Source organism: Ruditapes philippinarum, unplaced genomic scaffold (genome assembly GCF_026571515.1).
Source record: "Ruditapes philippinarum isolate M1 unplaced genomic scaffold, ASM2657151v2 ctg3393_1_1_1_1, whole genome shotgun sequence".
NCBI lineage: Eukaryota > Metazoa > Mollusca > Bivalvia > Venerida > Veneridae > Ruditapes > Ruditapes philippinarum.
This window is the reverse complement of record NW_026856039.1, coordinates 116754-139858: the sequence shown is the minus strand read 5'-3', so window position 1 is coordinate 139858 and position 23105 is coordinate 116754. Positions and strand designations below refer to the sequence as shown.

Genomic DNA, 23105 nt, shown 5'->3' with positions numbered 1-23105 from the left:
CAGTCGAGTTCCTTTAACAAGTAACATTTGTTTTCAGTCTAAATAAGCATTTAAGTAAAGTTAAATAAACCAAATCTGTGGCCAACTTTATACTGTGCAACCTCTACACAGTGGCCACCTCTGTAGAGCAACCCCTCTCAAAACTACCAAAATCTTTGTCTTCCAAAGGGTGTTTCTCTAAAAAGGTTCGTCTGTACCATTTCTATAACAAGTTAAAAGTAAATCTATTTTATTAATGACTAAAATTATAATAAGAAATGTCATATCACAATATATAAAAATAAAAAATCAGAGCCCCCGGCCGGCCCCAAAAAAAGAAAAGATTCCTTGTGAAATATTTGTCCATCCCCAGCTGATCATTGTGTTGTAAATTTGCAAATATATATATATTACCTGTACAAAAACATATATTTACTCTGCCTGTGTGAAAATTCCCCACTATTTTATTTGCAGGATTTGGTTTTTATTTCATTTTATGTTCAAACAAATTAGCATATTTATGGTAGCTTTATAACATTTCAGTTTAACATTATATAGACTGATAAGTTTAAGTAGAATAGTACCTTACTTAAGTTCGTTAAGTTTAAGAGCAATAAGTCATTAATATTGGCTATATATTGATTGTTATGTAGAGATATACCATGGCAGAGGTAACAAAGTAACATTTTCTACCTTATTTTGGGTATTCTTATTAAAGCAGCATGCCTCCTGAGGTTATCAAACATATTTCAACAAAATCCAACTTGTGAAAAAATGTATGTAGATTTTAGGAAAAATGGAAAGATACAAGTAATAATTTACATGTTATGAGCGATTAAAAGTTAAATTTTCATCATGTGTAACTTTATTTCTACTGTGTTTACTAACGCAGTAAGGGCAATTTTTGAATACTTTGACCACTTTTTGTATTAATCGTAGGTTGTATTAGTGCCATTGATAATGACATTGTGTAAATTGCTTCTGTTTGGTTACTCTTTTTAACATTTTCAAATTTTTTATGAAAATAAGCATTAATCTGGAGGCATGCTGCTTTAACAGTAAAAACTAAAAACAAAAAAATTGTGCGGGGAAAAGAATTATTTTATGCTGTGTTTTATTTCTCTCTAATTTTGTATTAACTTTTTGTTCGGTTATTGTTTTGTATGAACTATTTCCATTACTGAACGTGATAAATGGTTGGAATCACCATACATGTTGTAGGGATGACTACTGAATATGAACGTCTGATTTCAATGACTGTATTTTCAACTCTAATTTTAAAGTAACAATATATCTATATTTAGTAACATACGTCATATTACGTAGCCGTTTTTTTACCACCTTAAGAGACAAAATTGTTATTAAAATTGTCCTGATGAAGGTTGTATAGACCGAAACTAGTAGACCCAAATAAAATATTGTAAACTTGCTCTGGTGTTGACGTGTATTACTCGTTAATTCATATTTCCTTGTCTAATTTTAAATGTACAAAATATAACAAAAGTGACGTCAATGTCAAGCCGTGTTAAAATGCTATGTACCATAATAGCGTAAAGGTCTATAAGATGTCTAATTGTCTAATAATGATACCTGTAATATCTAACACAATCATGTATTTAAACCTACTTGATTGAATCTAATTTCTGGACAATTAACGGTCATGACCCCTTCAGTGAGTACAAACTGTGACTTAAATATTTGTCTACAATAACAAAAACATGTACTTCCTGAAACGAGTTGCCACTTGATAACCTTTTTGAGTGCAAGAAACACAGACTTTAATATATTTTTGATTAGAGTCATCCTATTCTGCAGTCTTGGAACAGCCATTTTTTGTTCATTTCTGCAGTCTTGGAACAGCCATTTTTTGTTCATTTCTGCAGTCTTGGAACAGCCATTTTTTGTTCATTTCTGTAGTCTTGGAACAGCCATTTTTTGTTCATTTCTGCAGTCTTGGAACAGCCATTTTTTGTTCATTTCTGCAGTCACATAACGCTTATTTCTGAAGTCTCTTATTTCAACAATCTAGGAAAACTTATTTCTGCAGTCCCTGAAAATTTATTTCCGCAGTCTCGGAAAACTTATTTCTGCAGTCTCAGAAAATTTATTTCTGCAGTCTCGGAAAATTTATTTCTTCAGTCTCGGAAAATTTATTCCTGCAGTCTCAGAAAATTATATCTGCAGTCTCGGAAAACTTATTTCCGCAGTCTCGGAAAACTTATTTCTGCAGTCTCAGAAAATTTATTTCTACAGTCTCGGAAAATTTATTCCTGCAGTCTAAGAGCACTAATTTCTGTAGACTCAAATGTTTTCTGAGCAGGGCAAAACCATTGTAGAAATTCAACAGGGTAGGGGTTTATGATATGTTAAATGTTTATATACTAAACAAAGTATGATAGGGGTCATTGTTTGAACTGATTGTGTTCATATTATATGCATACATGTATTTTACCAGACTGCTCCCTGTACCTTATTTTACCATTGGCATATCATATTTGATCAACAATGTTCCATGTTTAAAGTGAATTGGTCTACAATGGGCACATTTTCTGTAAATATTTCAAAATGTTGATAAAAAAGAATAGAAATGTATCATTTGGAAACTCTTGTAAAACATTTCTGTTAAAAAAAAAAAAATGTTGATTGAGTTTTTTTAAGACTTAGTAATTTAGTATGAACAAGTATACATGTATGTTTGATAATAATATTTTGTTCCAGAACAATTTATTATCTGCTATATATAAATATGCCATCTTGGATCATGTATCTCTCCTTATAAATATCAACAACATTCACATATAATTAATTCATATGTACGATACTAAAAACTATCAACATGACTATTTATGGTACTAAAGACATTCCATGATGAACCAATTCTCTTTAAGCCATGGTGTACTCTATTGTATTATTGTTGCACCTTATTTTACCATTTGTTATAATTCTTTACAATTTAGTGTTAAAAATTGGAGGACATAGTAATTCACTTTGAGCCATTGTGTTCTCCATTGTGTTATTGGTGCACCAATTTACCAATAACAATTTTTCACCATTTAGTACATGTATTAAAAATTGGAGAAAATAGTAATTGTGTTATTGGTGTGCAATATTTTACCAATGGTTTACTATTTTTTACCATGTAGTTATAAAAATTGGACAAAATTGCAATAACCTCTATCAAATTTTGAGTGGTATATAATGTACATGTATATTATTGTATGACTGTTATCACATGTAAGCTTGAGTATTTTTGTAGACTCACCTGTTTATTCAAGTTCACCTGTATTTGTGAAGCGTAAAGTCCTTTGTTATCTGTTTTGCAGTGTATTGAAAACCTGACTTTTAGACTGAACTTTTGAAAAGGTCTTTTGAAAAGAAAAGAATGAGTAATTTATCAGGACATTTTCAGTATAATACGTACATTATCATTTTTAGCTCGACTATACGAAGTATATGGAGAGCTGTCCTACTCGCCCCGGCGTCGGCGTCCGCGTCCGCGTCCGCGTCCAGATTTTAGATTAAAGTTTTGGTGCAGTAAAATATTTTTCACTATAACTTTGTCATTTCTTAAGGTATCAACTTCAAACTTCAAATATATGTTCCTTATCATCAACCACATCTTATGTGACAAGGTTCATAACTCTAGCACCAATATTTTCAGATTTATCTCCCCTTGAACTTAGAATTTTCCTTAAAAAATATTATTTTTTACTGATACTTCTTTATTTCTTAAGGGATCAACCTCATACTTCAAATATATGTACCTTATCATCATTCCCATCTTATGTGACAAGGTTCATAACTCCAGCACCAATATTTTCAGATTTATCTCCCCTTGAACTTAGAATTTTCATCAAAAAATACTATTTCTTACTGTTTCTTCTTTATTTCTTAAGGGATCAACCTCATACTTCAAATATATTTACGTTATCATCATCCCCATCTTATATGACAAGGTTCATAACTCTAGCACCAATATTTTCAGATTTATCTCCCTTTGAACTTAGAATTTTCCATACAAAATATTATTTTTTACTGTAACTTATTTATTTCTAAAGGGATCAACTTCATACTTCAAATATATTTACGTTATTATCATCCACATCTTATGTGACAAGGTTCATAACTCTAGCACCAATATTGCAAGAATTATCTCCCAATAAACTTAGATTTATTTTCTAGAAAAATGTTATTTTTATTTTAACTTTTTTATTTTAAAAGGTATCTACCTCAAACTTCAAATACTTATTCCTTATCATCAATTACATTTTATGTGACAATGTTCATAACTCTTGAAGCAATATTTACAGATTTATCTCTCTTTGAACTTAGGATTTTCTTTAAGAAATATAATAACTTCTTTATTTTTTAAGGTATCTACTTCAAACTTCAAATATATATTTCTTATCATTACACAAATGTTGTGTTGCAAGGTCCATAACTCTAGCATGACTATTTCTAGAATTATTCCCCTTGATCTTGGAATTTATGTTAACAAATGTTATTTTTTTACTATAACTTAATACATAATTATACATAATTGATTTTTCTTTCATAGTTTTGTCCTCCTTACTGCGTCCAGTATTTTATTAGTCGAGCTTCGCTGTCTCCTGTGACAGCTCTTGTTTATATGTACAAATCATGATAATTGACTGCTTGCGTAAACAGGAAGTGTTATTTTTGGGCAAGTTCAATGATATTTGAAACATTATTTTATGTATGCCGTAATTGGTTGTATAACATCATATATACAAAATGTATATTCAACTTACAAGGTATACAAAAAGATTTTTGTATAGAAAATATGAGCCGCGTCGCGACAAAACCAACATAATGGGTTTGCGACCAGCATGGATCCAGACCAGCCTGAGCATCTGCGCAGTCTGATCAGGATCCATACTGTTCGCTTACAAACTCTATAACAAGTAGAGAAACTGATAGCCAACAGCATGGATCCTGATCCTACTGCGCGGATGCGCAGGCTGGTCTGGATCCACACTGGTCACAAACGCATTACGTTGGTTTTGTCTTGATGCGGCTCAATTATGTCTTAAGTGTTTAATTTGACAGCTTTAAAAGCTATGATTCTAATCATATATATTCCTTTGGTCGAACAAGTCAATTTTCTCAAGGAATTTAACAATTTTAACCATGTACCGTGCAGAAACTGATATTGCAGTCACTATAAGCATTACCAGCCTCACAGTACAGCATAAGACCAAAGAGTCCCGGTTAACACTTAAATATTTATGCTACTTTATCACTATATTGGTATATTAATTTGGTGGTGTCACTTTTAAAAGCAACTGAATGACCATTTAAACTTAATACAATCATTGAATTAAGCAGAAAATTGCGGGATTCACTTAATTAATAAGTAAGACCATGAACACCATGGTACAGTCAATCATTAATTAAATTATTGAAATATTGATATTTTAAACTCTAAGGTACAGTGTATCTTATGTTAATTTTTTGGAAATGGTAATATAATCATGGAATTCAGTGAAATTCAATTAATAAATATTAAGTAAGACAAATTACTCCATGTTATAGTGTTTATTTAGTCATTAATTAAACTACTGAAATATTGACATATATGTACTATTTAAAACTCTGCGGTACAGTGTTACATCTAATCTTAAAATTTTTGGAACAAGTCAGAAGTTTATATATTAAATAAAATATATTTTTTAGATGGCCAACAGGCATAATTATTTTTGCCAATTACTGAGTAAATAAATTTTAATTTGATTTTGATTTTAGAACGAAATTGTAAATTTTAGGTTAGTAAACGACTCAGTACAACTCAAAGATTGTTGATGAACCGTCGACGTCCTGTAATGCATACAGCTGGCCGCAACTCGGCGCAATCCTCGGCCACTGGGAGCGTGCAAGGAAGTAACACAGGTATGAATCTTTTCTTTTATTTTTGACTTGACACACATTAAATTTGTAGACAATGGTTTGAAATTTACAAAAAGAAAAATAAAGAACGATTACTACAAACTGATGTGTTAATAAGGAAAATCATGGTCACAGCCTAGCTACTTGGACATTTTTGTTTCCAAAAAAAAAGCAAAAACAGTCCTGTGTTAAGGACAATTTTTTCTTGCATTTTAGATAGGATTATCTATCGTTTACACTCAGGTGCTGGAATTTAAAACCTGTCTTTCTGTTTCCATAATATTTTTCTGAAGTATGATTTTTATTTTATATGCAAGAAGATGAATCATACACTGGCTGTTCAGTGTTGTTATAGACTTGAATATCTATCACTTAGTTTACTGCTCAAAAATGTTTATAAGAAACTTGGTAGCGCTTCGTTACTGCCTTAAACAGTAACTGTGTTACCCTTAAGCTAGATATTCCAAATTGTACCAGCAGCCATTGTATATAATATATTTATAATGAAATACTTTGGACTTAACAATGTGTTATGTGTTCCGAGTGATCTAAGTACAAGGTGTTACAATGTATGCAGTTTGAAAATTACGCGTGTATATATAATTCAGTTATTTTGTTGATTTTTATTATTTGTTGTGTTTGAATATTTTTCAGTATACTCTCTTTCTTTAAAAAAATTGACTTACATTCAAAACCCATTTAATACTTAATGATAGGTCATGCCAGTGGTAAATGATACTAGGTAAATCTAGATAGTTAATTATTATTATTACAGTTGGCATGGTAACACAGAGCATCCAACCTTAATACATTTTAGTCTTAAATTGATCATGAAAATAACATTATATTATATCAAAGCATGCAAAAGAATAACTGCGATATAATGGTAAATTTTAAAAGCATGTTGAACTTAATGATGAAATCAAGAGAAAGTATGCCGACATCCAGCCCATATCCTTCAGGAATTGTTCCGCTTCCATTTTGGAGTTGCCCATTATAATTTATAGGGGTGTCATGATGAAAATATTAAATTGGTCAGTGAACAGTATAAAACCTGGTCAGACTGCATGGATTTGCAGGCTTGCCTGGCTATATATGCTGGTGACAAAAATTAAACCACAGGAAAAGAGTTCAAAATGTAAATACTATAGTAATTAATGCAACTTTGTACAAAGTTAATAAAAAAAATTTAAATAGAGGATATTAAATGAGTGTAAGTTCAATACTGAATTTATTACACAAGTTGAATAAAATTATATCATGCGAGCCTCTGGCGAGCATAATATTATTTTATTGAAAGAGTTCAATAAATTCAGTAATGAACTTACATGAATTTAATATTCTATTTATCACATACCCAAAATAAAGACCGTTTAAAGTGAAAAAAGAATCATTTTTCATTGACGCACCTAAACCCAATTTGCATGAATGATTTTATTTGCTGAGGTTGCAATTTAACAATATGACAATAATATTGAATTGATTAAAATGCATGATATTTATTTTGTTTCACTTTGTTTTCTTGTTTACTTTGTATTATTTTTGTTGTAATCAATTTCCAGAAAGAGGTCCATCTCCTTTTGGCCATGGTTCCAATAAGATTCCAATGAAACTTGCCTCATTGTTAAAACCTAAGATAAATACAGAGCGAGCAATATCCCCGTCTCCAGAAATAGTTGAACCATCTATAGCAGAAGGACGCACTACCCCGTCTGCAGCGGCCCCAAATTTAGCGTCGCTTTTAAAACCCAAACTTTTGGAACAATCACCAAGTTCACCTACCTCACCTAATATGTTGATGAAACGGAAATCTGTTGATTGGTCAAGTCAAGCTGTTTCTAAATGTGCCGAGAAACAAGAATCGAGCCCAAATTCAAAATTTAACGGGGCGTTACTTAAAAATAAAAATACTGAAGGATCTCGTTCTAAGTCTCCCACACCCCCGAACATTCATCACCCTATGAAATCAAAAGGCGATTCTCATTCTACATCTAATAATACCGCCAAAATGGCCGCCCAACGGTCCCCATCCCCGTCCAGAATGAAACCAGCGTTAGGAGGAGCCGCATGCCTTGGTCAGTTCTTGGAACTGAAAATGAGGGGAGGTATACAATGCTGTTTGAGCCCCGCCTACCTTATGCTTGATCTGCCATGTTTTGTACTTCATCATCTGTTTTGTTTGAAACATCTAAGAATCCTTATTTTATTGGTCATTATAAGTATTAAAGGCCATTTTCATTTGTTAAAAGAATTTTCTATCCCGCTCTAAGCTTTTGGAATGCCAGTGGTTCTACTCAAAAACCTGTTCTTGCCTGAAAAAATGCATGGAAGATTACCTGAGGTCTTCCTTTATCAGTATCCAGATTTTAATATTCTTTAAAACATGGCAGATCAGAGTTTAGTTTTGAAACATGGCGATCATTGCTTTCCATACTTTTTAAGCCTATTAAATTTCCATTTTAGATTAAAAAAATTAAATCGGCACCTAACTGTACAAGTTGTTCCATATTTCAGCTTGCATGACTATATGTTTTAACAATTTGCTCCATTTTAACTGTTGTGGTCTTCTTGATTGTAATTAACAATGTAATAATGTTCAATGTTCTATGATTTTTACAAAAGAATTTAATGGTTGTACATGTATAACAGCCCCAAAAGTGATTGAAAATAACAATTCTAACATGACCCGCATTTTTCCCTATTGAACATAGAAGATCCGAAAGTGTGTTATTATGCAATAAAATCACTGTTTGACGTTCTATATTTAGTCATGTGACGTAAGTTATGTGACGTAATCATTATACACGTGACATAACCTATAAAAACATGAGACGCTGAAAATAAGTACAGAAATAAATCAAGCGCAATTTAGCGTAATATCAGGTACGGCAGCATTTATTTGATGATGTCGTGTTAGAATCAAAATAATATATCCAAATTGGTGATTTTATCGCTTGATAGAATGACTGTTTGTCGTTCGGATGCGCATCATTATATCACTCAAGCTACGTCCTGGTGATATCATTCCTCACATCTGAACTCTAAACAATGATTTTATTGAGCGATAAAATCACAGTTTGGGATATATTATTTCTTATTTTTATTTAAGGTAACATTTGTAACATTCACATTTACTGTTTTAAATACTGAATGCAAATATTTTGATCTTTCATCTTCAATATCATATATAGCATGTGATATTATAAATATTTGTTTATATTGTTAATGATCAAGTGTCGTAATTTTGACAACTGGCATTTTTTATCTTTCATCTTCAATGTCTTATATAGCATGAGATATTATAAATATTTGTTTAAGTGTCTTAATGTTGACAACTGGCATTAAAGTTTAAAAATTTGTCTTAAAATTCTCTTGGTTAATATATACCTTTAGAGTTATCTTCTCTTTAAAAAAGATTTGCTTAAATTTAAATCAGTTGCTTAGAACTTTGGTCTTTGCATAAACAAGACATTTCCTAGCATCAAATTCTTAGATTTTCTTTCTGAACTGTTTTGTATAAAATAAAAACATTGTATTTTCTGAGTGTGTTGGTCTTATTTTGTTTGTGAGTGAATGATTGTTAATTATCAGAAAAATTATTCCTTTTCTTTAGATAATGGTTTCTATGATTTTTATTGTAACACAAATTAGTTTTAAAAAAACAAAAAACAATTTTTATTTGTCTGAAAAGTTGTTCATTGTGAATAAAATATTCCTTTTCTGTCATAGAATGCTTGCCAATTACACAGACTTATGTTTGCAGGTTTAAACACACTGACCAATCAGATGTCAATGCTAGGTGCACGTAACCGTGAAGATGACTTATCACCAAGGCCAGAAGATGAAGAAGATCAAATGTATAACAAAAGTAGGTCATTGAGTAAAAGTAGGTCACAATACAATAGTAGGTCATATAAGTAAAAAGTTGGTCATATGATGAAGAGAGGTTCATATAGCAAATGGTAAGTTATATGATAAAAAGTAGGTCATTTAATAAAAAAGTAGGTTATAACATAAACAGTAGGTCATATAGTAAATGTAAGTCATGTCAGATAAAAAGTAGGTCATATAGTAAAATGTAGGTCATAAAATGAAAATAAGTCAAAGAAGAAGGTTTCAGATTTAAAACTTGGAGTTTCATGCAGATATTGACATCCAGCAATAACATCATTGACAAACAATGTAATATATTGATGACAGAGTATTTAGTTTTGTCAAATCTCATATGAGACAATAAAAATTAATATTAATATTAAATGTCATACATTGATAAAATAAGGTCAAGTGAAAATAGACCATGTGCTTGAATTATTTTATTTTTATAATTATTACTTTCTTTTTTAGGCATTTTCAAATTTCTAGATGAATATTATGAAAGTTTGAAGACAGAGGAGGAAGCCAAGAAGAAAAATGAATTAGATAACAAGTCCCCATCTAGTACCCCACCCACCACACCTGTACCAGAGAAAAAGTTTGTTCATATTTTTCTTAAATTTAGATCCTACATAAGTTAAATTTGTGTCTTATCCTGCTTAACCTTTACCTGCTGAATTTCTTGAATAGACTTGTCCAGCTTCCATTCTTGGAACTGTCCATTATCAATTATGGGGGAGATCAACATCGAAATTTATGTCTGTGCCTTTCCATTTTGTATGCTCTTCAGTCTATATAGTAGGGCATCTGTGGCGGAGTGGTTATGGTTGTTGACTGCAAACTGATTGCCCCTCACCTGTAACTGTGGGTTAGAATCCCAACAGAAACATTAAATTCTTTCATGACAGGTAGCTATACACCTAGCTTTGCGGAACATCAGTGGTTCTACTTCAGTGCCTGATTGTGCATGAAATAATGTACAGAAGGGCAGTGGGCACCTGATGTCTTCTTCCATCTATTACTTTCGTAAATAACAACAAAGATAATGTTTGAAGTGTGCTTTTTATATCACTTTCTTTTTATTTATTTGTAGGATTAAAATATATGAATATTTCAAATGAATTGAAATGAGCCGCGTCACGACAAAACCAACATAGTGCGTTTGCGACCAGCATGGATCCAGACCAGCCTGCGCATCCGCGCAGTCTGATCAGGATCCATGCTGTTCGCTATCAGTCACTCAACTTGTAATAGAGTTGGTAAGCGAACAGCATGGATCCTGATCAGACTGCGCGGATGCCCTGGCTGCTCTGGATCCATGCTGGTTGCAAACGCACTATGTTGGTTTTGTCGTGACGCGGCTCAAATAATAATTGTGTTTGAAAATGTCTCAGTTTGAAAAATTCCAAGATTTATTTTCAGAATTATTGAACATTCTTAATAAGCAATATATTTTACTTTAACAATGCGCATTTTATATGGAGTATTATGAATATTTGTAGAGTAAAAGATAAAAGTCCTAAGAGAAAAAAGAAGAAAGACGGCAATGAGGTAATGCTCTTTTTTCTACTTTGGGTTGATAAACAATTATTCTAAGAATAAGATTTAATTTCTATGAAAAGAATATGAAGGCAAAATAGAAAATAATGTTTTTCTTAACAAAAGTCTGAAAATCATTATTTGAACTTTGGGCCCTGGAAGTGGCACATATTAGAATCTTTGTCTGTATTTGGCCATGGGCCCTGGACGTGGCACAGATCAGAACCTTGGCCTATGTATGTGGCATAGATGTTAACCATGGGCCCTGGACGTGGCACATTTGACAGATGACAGTTTGAATACATGTTTATTTAAGTCCAGTTTTACAATGCCTAAAACTCGATCTCTGAAAAATTGTACGATCATCAAACAATTGACGCTTCTTAGAAAATATCACTATTTATGAAAGAAAAAAAGGTGTGCAAATATTGCAGCTAATTATGAATTTGCTGCCTGAAAGTTGCCTAGAATATGGTGAAAATTTGAAGCCCTCAAATATTTCTACACTTACAGTATCTGGCACAAATCTTCACCTTAAGTTTTGCACTATGTTTAAAAAGGTGTAAAGAAATATTTTTATAAAATATAAATAATGTTGTTTTAAAATAATGTTTCAGAAACGCCTTGATCACAAGGTTGCAGTGGCACTTGGAGAAGAGGAGAAAATGACATCAAGATACTTACGGGCAAATGCTCATATGATAAGACCTAAAAGGTAAAGATTTTTACCTCATACCAGCGCCACTGTTACGTCTCCAAGTCTTGCATCTCAGTAAAAACGGTATTGCACGGTCTTGCATATATCGTGACATGATTTGCGTTATACAATCATAGAGTAAAGGCATGCAAAATATTATTGTTACACTATAAGGGCGTCAGTCATGCATGCCATAAAATCCTGAACACCTGGGACTGTCCTGGAAATAAGGTGTCCGTTCCGGAGGCCTCCCATACAGGATGGTCAATATAAAAGTGATTCTTTTTTACAGGAACAGTTCTTAGTCTAGATATGTGAGAAATAGAATAATAATATTCATGTAACAACCCTTTACCCTGCTTTATTTATGTATTATTTCTTATTACATTTATTTGATAACCAAACTTGACATATTCATACAGGTGTTAAAAGGTTTTAGTTTCACGTTTGTTTTTAATTTAAAACATTTACAACATGGAAAAAAAGTTCATTACCCAAAAATCATTATATTGCGGGTAAAATTGATAACAAATTTTATTTTCAAAAATTATATCCCTACATTTTTCAGTTCTCCTGCTTTGCAAGATTTTCAAGCTGGGTTGCCTAGCAGCAAGAAGATCAGTCTATGTGCAGATTTACATAATCAGTTTGCTGAATGTAGGGAAGAAAAGGCATTAACTTTACATGATATACTTGATCATAAAGAAAGGTAGATTATATTACAATGGTTTGTTGATTTTATGCCCCCGGGCATATAGTAATTGAACCGTCCGTCCGTCTGTCTGTCCGTCCGTCTGTCCGTACGAAGGTTAACCTAGAACGGCAAGTTGGATTTTTCATAAGTTCTACCTGTACCAATGGCTTCTAAGTTTAAACACTTACTAATCAATCATATTTACCAAGTTATTGCCCTTTTCAGCACTTAGAAAATGAATAATGGTTAACCTAAAACGGCAAGTTGGAAATATCTTAAGTTCTATCTATACTAATGGCTTTATAATTTCCACACTTACTTATCAATACAAAGTGCATGATATTGCCAAGTTATATAACTGTGTCATCAATATTTCCCAGTTATTTCCCTTTTTTCACTTTGAAAATAGGGCCTTGTCTGGTTAACCTATTTCGGCAAGTTGGATTTATCTTAAATTTCTCCTAATTGCTTAATTTCTTTAATGATATCTTTCATATTTAGTAGGTGGATACCTTTGATGGTCCTCTAATTTTTTGTGGAGTAAGCGGTCTCTAGGGTCAAGGTCACTGGTTTAAAAAATAAATATAAACATTCTTGCTCATACAGCCTTTATTTTTTTGTTGATGTCTAAGTTTAATACAAACATGCCAAGGGAGGTCCTCCTTTTTTGGGTGTAGTTAGGGGTCATTTGGGTCAAGGTCAATGGTACCAATGTCAAGGTCACCAATGTTAAAAATAGATTTTTACAGGTGTATTGACCTTATTCTATAGACAGATGTTATTTATAATTGATAGAAACAGAAACTTTGATGGAGGTAGTGGTCAGTTGGGTCAAGGTCACCAGTGCTAAAAATAGATTTTTACACTTTTGCTCATACAGCCTTTATTAAGTGACAGATATATTTTATATTTGGTAGGAAGATAATTTGCATGGTATTCATCCTTTTGTTTGGGGTAGGGATCAGTGGGTCAAGGTCACTTGTGCTAAAAATAGATTTTTACACTTTTGCCCATACAGCTTTTATTTATTGACAGATGTATTTTATATTTGGTAGGAAGATAACTTGCATGGTATTCTTCCTTTGTATGGAGTAAGGGGTCAGTTGGGTCAAGGTCACCAGTGCTAAAAATAGATTTTTACACTTTTGCCCATACAGCCTTTATTTATTGACAGATGTGTTTATATTTGGTAGGAAGATAACTTACATGGTATTCTTCTTTTGGATAGAGTTAGGGGTCAGTTTGGTCAAGGTCACCAGTGCATAAAATACATGTTTACACTTTTGCCCATACAGCCTTTATTTATTGACAGATGTATTTCATATTTGGTAGGAAGATAACTTGCATGAAGTTGAATATTTTTCAACTTCACAAGTCAGAGCAATGACTTGGCAACTTATATTTTTCACAATTACAAAATGCTATGACTTTGTCAAGCTATATAACTTGTGTTAACAATATTTTGGCAATTTTTCTGTCCATAACTGAGTGAATGGGTAAACATTTTTTGAAATATTGCTACCGACAAGAATCTGAGCCGGGGGCATTTGTGTTTAACAAACACGTTCTTGTTTTTTTTTGGTTGCTACAGTAACAGAGTTAATTACTATGGTGTTATGTAAGGTTGCTTACTACTTCAGTTTTCTGTTAAGTTGCTGTAGTAACAGCATATGTTTCTATGACGTTTTGTCAGGTTGTCATAGCAACAGAGAATAATTATTACAATGGTGTTCTGTCAAGTTGCTATAGTGACACTGTATGTTTCTATGGTGTTCTGTCAGGTTGTCATAGAAACAGCGTATATTTCTGTTGTGTTTTTTTTCAGGTTGCTATAGCAATAGTGTATGTTTCTATGGTGTTCTGTAAGGTTGCTATAGTAACTGAATACATTAATTTGGTGTTCTTTCAGGTTGCTATTGTAACAGAGTATTGAAGTGTGGTGTTCTTTCAAATTATTACAGTGAGACTGTATGTTTCTATGGTGTTCTGTCAGATTGCTATAGTAACTGAATACATTAATATGGTGTTCTTTCAGGTTGCTATTGTAACAGAGTATTGAAGTGTGGTGTTCTTTCAAATTATTACAGTGAGACTGTATGTTTCTATGGTGTCCTGTCAGGTGTCTATAGTAACAGAGTATATTTCTGTTGTGTTCTTTCAGGTTGCTATGGTAACAGAGTGTATTAGTATCATGTTATTATCTGTTTTCAGTCAACGTTTGTTGGTGTGTAAGAGTAAATTTGTCAGTTTACAAGGTATGAAGAGACATGGCAGTAGTTTTCATCGTGCTGTAGAGCAAATGCGGACACAGAGCTGGCAACAGTTACGTAAACCAGTCAATGATCGGAAAAAATCAGTAGCAAAGGGAAATTGGTGTGTATGATTGAATAGTAAAAATGATTTATTAACGCATTATAACAATTTAATGTATACAGTTATTTCATGGGTGTTTGAGTCGAAACTATTGCCTCGAGGTATCAGGGATGACTGTTAAGTATTTATTGTAACTTTTGCGAGAGGCTTATTTATTCTTATGTATGTTAAATATTTGTACCAGACATGTTGTTTTAAATTTCCATGTATATGTATTCTATACAGAAATAAATCTATCTATCTATCTATCTATGATGGGCCTAATCAGTCACAGTTTTTTTTCTTATTATAAATAATATATAAAATTGAATTATATTCTAAAAAAAAAGTTACATTATTTGTCCAGGTACACAGACCTGCTTGAGAAGATACCATTAGAGCTGAAGCAGGAATGGTTTTATTCCAAAATACTTCAAAAACTCGGCAACTTTGGATTGGTACGTATAAACACCTGTTTTTAATTAGTATATGGTATGCACTGATGCAAGAAACAAATAAATAAAAAATGTGTATAGAAAAGTTGTGTTAAAGGCACAATATGTCCAAGAAATTAATATCTCCTTCCTTTATCAGAATGGGTGAACATGGGTTTTAAAATGTTTAAACAATGGTTTTAGAGCATGTTAGATGCATATCAATTTAAGACAGTTAAGCTCTAAATATTAAATTATTATACCCCCACAAACGAAGTTTAGGGGGGGTATATAGGAGTCAGCTTGTCGGTCGGTTGGTCCGTCGGTCGGTCCACATCATGGTTTCCGGACGATAACTAGAGTTTGGAATGAGATATTGTAATCAAACTTGGTATATAGCAACCTTATGTGGAAACTCCAGTTGGTATTGCATTTGGACCCCCTGGGGTCAAGGTCAAGGTCACCGTTACTAAAAATAGAAAAATGGTTTCCGGACAATAACTAGAGTTAGGAATGAGATATTGTTATCAAACTTGGCCTATAGCAAGCTTATATAAAGACCTGGGTTGGTATTGCAATTGGGCCCCTTGGGGTCAAGGTCAAGGTCACCGTTACTAAAAATAGAAAAATTGTTTCCGGACAATAGCTTGACTTAGGAAAGAGATACTGTTATCAAAGTTGGCCTATAGCAAGCTTATATGAAGACCTGGGTTGGTTTTGCATTTGGACCCCCTGGGGTCAAGGTCAAGGTCACCGTTACGAAAAATGGTTTCCGGACAATAACTTGACTTAGGAATGAGATACTGTAATCAAAATTGATGAATAGCAAGCTTATATGAAGACCTGGGTTGGTATTGCATCTAGGCCCCCTGGGGTCAAGGTCAAGGTCACTGTAAGGAAAAATAGAAAAATGGTTTTCTGACTATTACTAGAGTTAGGAATGAGATATTGTAATCTAATTTGGTATATAGGAAGCTTATATGAAGACCTGGGTTGGTATTGCATTTCAACCCCCTAGGGACAAGGTCACCGTTAAGTGTTACTAAAAATAGAAAAATTGTTTCCGGACAATAACTAGAGATAGGAATAAGATATTGTTATGAAACTTAGTGTATAACAAGCTTATATGAAGACATTGGTTGGTATTGCATTTAGGCGCCCTGGGGTCAAGGTCACCGTTAGGAAAAATAGAAAAATAGTTTTTGGACAATAACTAGAGTTAGGAATGAGATATTGTAATCTAATTTGGTGTATAGGAAGCTTATAATTATGAAGACCTGGGTTGGTATTGCATTTCGACTCATTAGGGTCAAGGTCACCGTTAAAGTGTTACTAAAAATAGAAAAATTGTTTCCGGACAATAACTAGAGTTAGGAATAAGATATTGTAATAAAACTTGGTGTATAGCAAGCTAATATCGAGACCGCAGTTGCGATTACAATTAATTGAAATATTTCTTTGTACACAGTTGATAGTTTGTGTTCAAATTTTTCTTCAGACTACTTTTTTTTCAAAAAGTCAAAGTTGCTGGTGGGGGTATTAATCATCTTCAGTGATAGGTCTAGTTTGACCTAAAAGTAGTAAAATGCAAACAAATTGGATTTTGACTAAATTTATACAAAATACGAAATCAGTATATAACTGTTACTCATTGCCAAAAAGCAACAGAAGCAAAACTTTTTATGCCACCGCAGCATCTGCGATGCGGTGGCATATAGCGATTCACCTGTGTGTTTGTATGTGTGTGTGTTTGTTTGTGTGTGTGTGTGTTATATAGATTATATAGTGAACTTAAAAAATCTTCTTGTGAAAAACCACTTGTCCAATTTCAACCAAACTTGGCAGGATTGATCCTTGGATGAAGGCTTCCAAAGTTGTTCAAAGAATTTCATTCCATGCAGAAATCTGGTTGCCATGGCAACCAAAAGGAATTATAAGAATAAATTTAAAAATTCTTCTTGTAAAGATCCAAAAGGCTTAGAGCTTAGATATTTTGCATAAGACATTGTCTGGTAGACCTCTACCAAGATTGTTCAAATTATAGCCCTGGGGTCAAAATCGGCCCAACCCCGGGGGTCATTGATTTTCACTATATGTACATATAGTAAAAACTTAAAATCCTTCTTGTAAAGACCAAAAAGGCCTAGAGCTTAGATATTTTGCATAAGGCAAATTGTCTGGTAGACCTCTACCCAAATTGTTCAAATTATAGCCCTGGGGTCAAAATCGGCCCCGCCCCGGGGTCATTGGTTTTCCTTATATGTATATAGTAAAAACTTTAGAAAAAAATTCTTCTAGCAATTGACAAATGCTAGAGGTTAGATATTTTGCATGAAACATTGTGAAGTGAACTTCTAGCAAGATTGTTCAAATTATAGCCCTGGGGTGAAAATTGCCCCCGCCCCGGGGGTCATTAATTTTCAATATATACATATAGTAAAAAATAAAAAAATCTTATTGTCTGAAGGTACAAGGCCTAGAGCTTTAATATTTGTTAAATGATATCATCTATAGGTACTCTACCAAAGTTGTTCAAATTTTGCCTCTAGTGTCAAAATTAGCCCCGCCCCGGGGGCCATAGGTTTTCCTTATATGTATATAGTAAAAACTTAAAAAAATCATCTTCTCTAAATTTACAAAGGCTAGAGTTAAGATATTTTTCATGAAACATTATGTAGTGAACCTCTAGCAAGATTATAGCCCTGGGGTCGAAATTTGAACCATGTGCACAGATTAAGATGTAAAGTGAACTTTGATTTCAGCTGACCTAGATTTTTACAAAGTGTCTTACTGTGTTGTCCTTTGATGTAGTCATGAAATTTAGGCTGTGTGAAATATGACCTTCACCACCAAATTCACTAGACTCAAGTGCATTGATATATTCCTACTCTGATCTTTTATTGAGTTAACAACAGATTTAACCACTAATCTGATACTAAGAATTAGATAGGTCAGGGATCTATGCATTATGACAATCTTCAAAATCGTATAGAAACAAAAACAATCTGTTCCTTCACTACTATTTAGTGTTGTATTAATGCGGTGGCATAGCATTTTTCTCAAATGCAATCTTGTTTATGAGTAAATTTTTAACACTTTAAAAGGACACAAAAAATAAAAAAGAAATTTAGAGATTTAGAAATTTAAAAATAATATGATTTCTTGGACATAATGGGCCTTTAAAGTAAAGAGTACCATAATATCTTCGGTTTTTACTATTTTAGTTTCATATAAGACAATTAAGGTGGAATTTCTATGGTTTGCCTTCTACATGTATATATAACAGCACATATGAACTTTATTTTAACTTTATTAATTGTCAATCTGTATGATAAACAAGGACGCATTGTTACTGCTATTATTTTTAGCAGATTTGAAAGTACATAGCTTTGGTTTGATATGAGGTGAATCCTGACTTGTGCCATTTGTGGGCGACAACTAAATGAACTTATGCAACTTGTGTACACCATGATTATCTGGCATGTTGGTACCATCTAATCATAGTCTGCACAGTGTGTTATTATAAGTCTATACATATTTTAAGATTTTCGCTAAAAATGATGAACGGTTTTGTCAAGACTGAAAGACGGACAAATCCATTTACAGTATATTAAAAGCTATTATCATATGAAATATTTTATAAAATAAACCTTAAAAACAGTAAAATTAAGATGTTGTCATAAACTTGTGGTCGTTTCTTAAACAATTTGTAACAAAGAATGTCTGTAATTTATTATTCATGAATATTGTACAGAAACAGAATAAAATTTTTTGGAACATTAATCTCGAAAAATTATTTCCAGTCCGGGCATGTCAAAAAAACCTCAGTGGAGTCCCTTTAAAGTTTAAAGACATTTTCATATGCTATCACAACATGAGGAATTTGCAGTTAGTTTGTTAACTTTGTGAAAATAGTTTTCAGAAAATATAAATTTTTATTATTTAACTTTAATGAATTTGCTGATAGTTTGTTAACTTTGTGAAGATATTTTCAGAAAAAATATAAAAAAATTTTTTATTTAACTTTAAATTATTTTCTGTACTGGGATCCTACATGTTTACCGGACAATCAGTTTACCGGACAAAATCTATTCCTGCCAAATAAGGCTTTAATTTTGCTTTGATTAAAAAATCATATGGTCTGAATTGTACACACACTTTCTATTTCGAAGAAAATAACAACAAAACCACTCTCAGGCAAATATTGTTGATTCAGTTCTTTATTAACTAACATACCCTTTTGTTTACTAGTTATTCCATGACCTGGTCATGCGGGGGAATAATCTGTTCTGTGTCATACGTTTAAGGATCATGAAGAATCAATATGTTAATTGAGTTAAAAGTGTTAATTTCAATTACACCCCTATATTGGCCTCTTCGTAACAAACATGGCTGCCGTGTCTATTTATGTGACATACTGTTTTTTTTCCAGTATCTTAACATTGCCATTCAATAGTCGTAGTTTCCTTGCTTAATTAATTTAAATTTAAGACTTTAAAAAAATTGAAACACAATGTCCGGTAAATTGAGTTGTCTACACAATTTTTTCCGTCTTTTAATGCCCTACTTTAAAGACACATCTCTAGGGTCAAATGTTTAGTTTTATGTTTGATAAAGGAATGTTTGCGTATATTAAGAACCCACAATTAGTTGGGTACAATTTTATTCTTTTTTATTATTTTGATTAGAAGTTAAAGCGAAATAACATCATATTCTGTCCGGTAATATGTAGGATCCCAGTAAGCTTTTTAACTTTGTGAAAATAGTTTTCAGAAAATATTAATATTTATTATCTCCCTTTAAATAATTTTCTGTAAGCTTTTTAACTTTGTGAAAATAGTCTTCAGAAAATAAAAATTTTTTTAATTCTTTTATAACCTCTGTTTAATGAATTTGGATATTAAAGGTTAATTTTGGACATCTAAAGTACAGGGTAACTTATTTTAGCATTGTTTTGGCACTTTTTGTTATTCTTCAACATATTCTACAACTGCTTTTCACGTTGTAGTGAAAACCTAAAGTATGTTTGTACATTATAATAAAGAAAATTATCTCACCATCTTTCTATTACATAAAAGGCTCTCTTATTTTAGCCATTCCGGCACCGAAAAGGAAGCTCATTTGAAAAGGCGCTGGTTGGTAGAATTACAATACGTGACTTATATAGTTATATACTATGCTTTCTGACTCTTGTTTTACATTCTTTTTGTTGTTGAGACACACCCTGTAGGTTTTATTGTATGAAATTCTTTTTGTCACTCTCTCTCCCCTTTTCTTATATCATGTGATGTCATGTTTTTTTTCTATTATTTATATACATAAAGCACTTAACTCTTGGTCCGTTTTGAAACTGGAAGGTATAAGGCTTAAGCCACCAGTTTAGAGCCGAACCAGTCTGCACATCTGTACAGACGGACCAGGTTCGATACTCTTGGCTGACTTATTTTTTCTCAGAATTGATAATGAACAGGTCCGATAATGGAAGCTGGATAGGTTCATTTAAGAAACCTGCCAGCAGCTTAAGAGTTTAGTATTAATGAAATGGGTAAAATCCATAGCTTAATGGAAAAGGATGGTGGCTGATTTGTGCCATTTCGTCTTTTTGCCCTGCAACCCGCCAAGGAAAAGTCAAGAATTAACAAGTGCAAATGGTGGGGGCGCAGAGCAAAAACATGCTAATTAGCAGGGGCATGGGGCAAAAAGTCAAGATTTAATTGTAAAATGAAGGGGCTGCGAAGCAAAATATTCATTGTTAAAAGGTGCTAATTATTGTGCTGTTGTTCACATCCCCTCCAAATTACCGGTATTCCAAATTATTCTTAAAAAGCTTGACTTTTCGCTCCGCGCATTAGAGTGTTTACACTCTATGCCCCCGTCATTTTAGTAGTTAAAATCTTGACTTTTCACCCAGCACTTGAATAGGGAAGTAAGCTGACCAACTGACATTTCTTTTTATCATAGAATTGTCCAGCTTCAATTTTTGGAACTATTTAGTATTTTTTTGGGGATAACAAGATGAAAATCATTGTCATTGATGGAAAATTTTGTATCGATATATTGAGAGACAAATATCGACGATACATTGATATATCGACTTTGACAGTAGATACAATGAACAACATTAATATATGTGTTATGAATTGGGATCATGGCATTATGCATGCTTGTATTACACATTACAAATACTACAAACTAACAGAACGTCACTGACATTTGAAAACGGAGTTAACCAAGAAAACTAGAAAAAAGTGACTTCTCTTATAAGCCAAAATAAAGAGGTATATTAACTAACAGAAATAAAAATTTTTTTTAGCTTGTTGTATCGATATGTGAAAGTGTGTATTGATATTGAATCGGATGATGAATATGGATGATATATCAATATCACGCTAAATCAATGACAGTCCTAACTGCATGGTGTGCAGGATATCCTGGGTGGTCACTTTGGTTCCAGCAGATCAAGGGATGAATTACAAGTTATCAAGTTTTTTCTAGATATTGTGTTTCTTCTTAAATTACAAGTTATCAAGTTTTATCTAAAATTTGTGTTACTTCTTCATAAACATCGTATTTCTAAAGCATGCAACTTTATTTAGAATTGTTTTTATTGACTATAAGTAGTATTCCCAAATTTTCTTATTAAACCCTTAGACAAAAATGTCCTTACTTCCTGTAGATATTGTTTTTATGATTGCCTAAATTTAGTGATTTTTTTGTGCCCACACTTTAGTGGTGGGCATTTAGATTTACCCTCGTCCGTCTGTCCATCCATCCGTCTGTCCTTCCGTCCGTCTGTTCTCTTTTGTGTCGCATGTAACTCAAAAAGTATTTGACCTAGAGTCATGAAACTTTACAGGAATGTATATCAGCATGTGTAGTTGTGCACCTAGGTATTTTCGTCTGGATTTATTTAGTATTTTTAGAGTTATTGCCCTTGACTTAATAAAATTTTGCAAATTTTAACTTGTGTCGCATGTAACTTAAAAAGGATTTGACCTAGAGTCATGAAACTTTACAGGAATGTTGATCAGCATGTGTAGTTGTGCATCTGGGTATTTTTGTCTGGATACTTTAAGTATTTTTAGAGTTATTGCCCTTGACTTAGTAAAATTTTGCAATTTTCAACTTGTGTCGCATGTAACTCAAAAAGTATTTGACCTAGAGTCATGGAACTTTACAGGAATGTTGATCAGCATGTGTAGTTGTGCACCTGGGTATTTTCGTCTGGATATTTTTAGTATTTTTAGAGTTATTGACCTTGACTTAGAAAATCTTTGCAATTTTCAACTTGTGTCGCATGAAACTCAAAAAGGATTTGACCTAGAGTCATTAAACCTTTCGGGAAGGTTGCTCAGTATATTTAGTTTTGCACCTGGGGTTTTGCTTGTGGATTTATCCAGTATTTGTAGAGTTATTTCCCTTGACTTAGTAAAAACCATTCTATTATGTTATTCCCTGCGGTCTGGAGACCGCAGGGTATTGGTACGCGTTTAACTTTTGAGGCATGGAGGAGCACGTGACCTGTTTTCGGTACATGGAGGAGCATGTGATCTGTAAACCGTACATGGTTAATTGACCTTTTCGGAAACCTGGATAAATACCGTTTGCCGGTACGTTACGGATAATCCTC

General features: G+C 32.7%; 1 protein-coding gene across 9 annotated transcripts in view; it reads left to right on the top strand.

The window, feature by feature from the left end:
• The window catches only part of LOC132745206 (coiled-coil domain-containing protein 60-like), a 59017-nt gene that overhangs the window by 28657 nt on the left and 7255 nt on the right, over nucleotides 1–23105 (top strand). For 3 of the 9 annotated variants that reach the window (XM_060734049.1, XM_060734044.1, XM_060734045.1), the window contains 11 exons: nucleotides 633–650; nucleotides 5766–5889; nucleotides 7449–7991; nucleotides 9650–9754; nucleotides 10231–10357; nucleotides 11262–11310; nucleotides 11916–12013; nucleotides 12564–12704; nucleotides 14901–15062; nucleotides 15409–15499; nucleotides 20569–20610. In XM_060734049.1, coding sequence (XP_060590032.1) covers nucleotides 633–650; nucleotides 5766–5889; nucleotides 7449–7991; nucleotides 9650–9754; nucleotides 10231–10357; nucleotides 11262–11310; nucleotides 11916–12013; nucleotides 12564–12704; nucleotides 14901–15062; nucleotides 15409–15499; nucleotides 20569–20610 — 1500 coding nt within the window. The remainder of the gene's footprint in view (nucleotides 1–632; nucleotides 651–5765; nucleotides 5890–7448; nucleotides 7992–9649; nucleotides 9755–10230; nucleotides 10358–11261; nucleotides 11311–11915; nucleotides 12014–12563; nucleotides 12705–14900; nucleotides 15063–15408; nucleotides 15500–20568; nucleotides 20611–23105) is intronic. The other 6 variants (XM_060734048.1, XM_060734046.1, XM_060734051.1 and 3 more) reach the window with 4 other exon arrangements.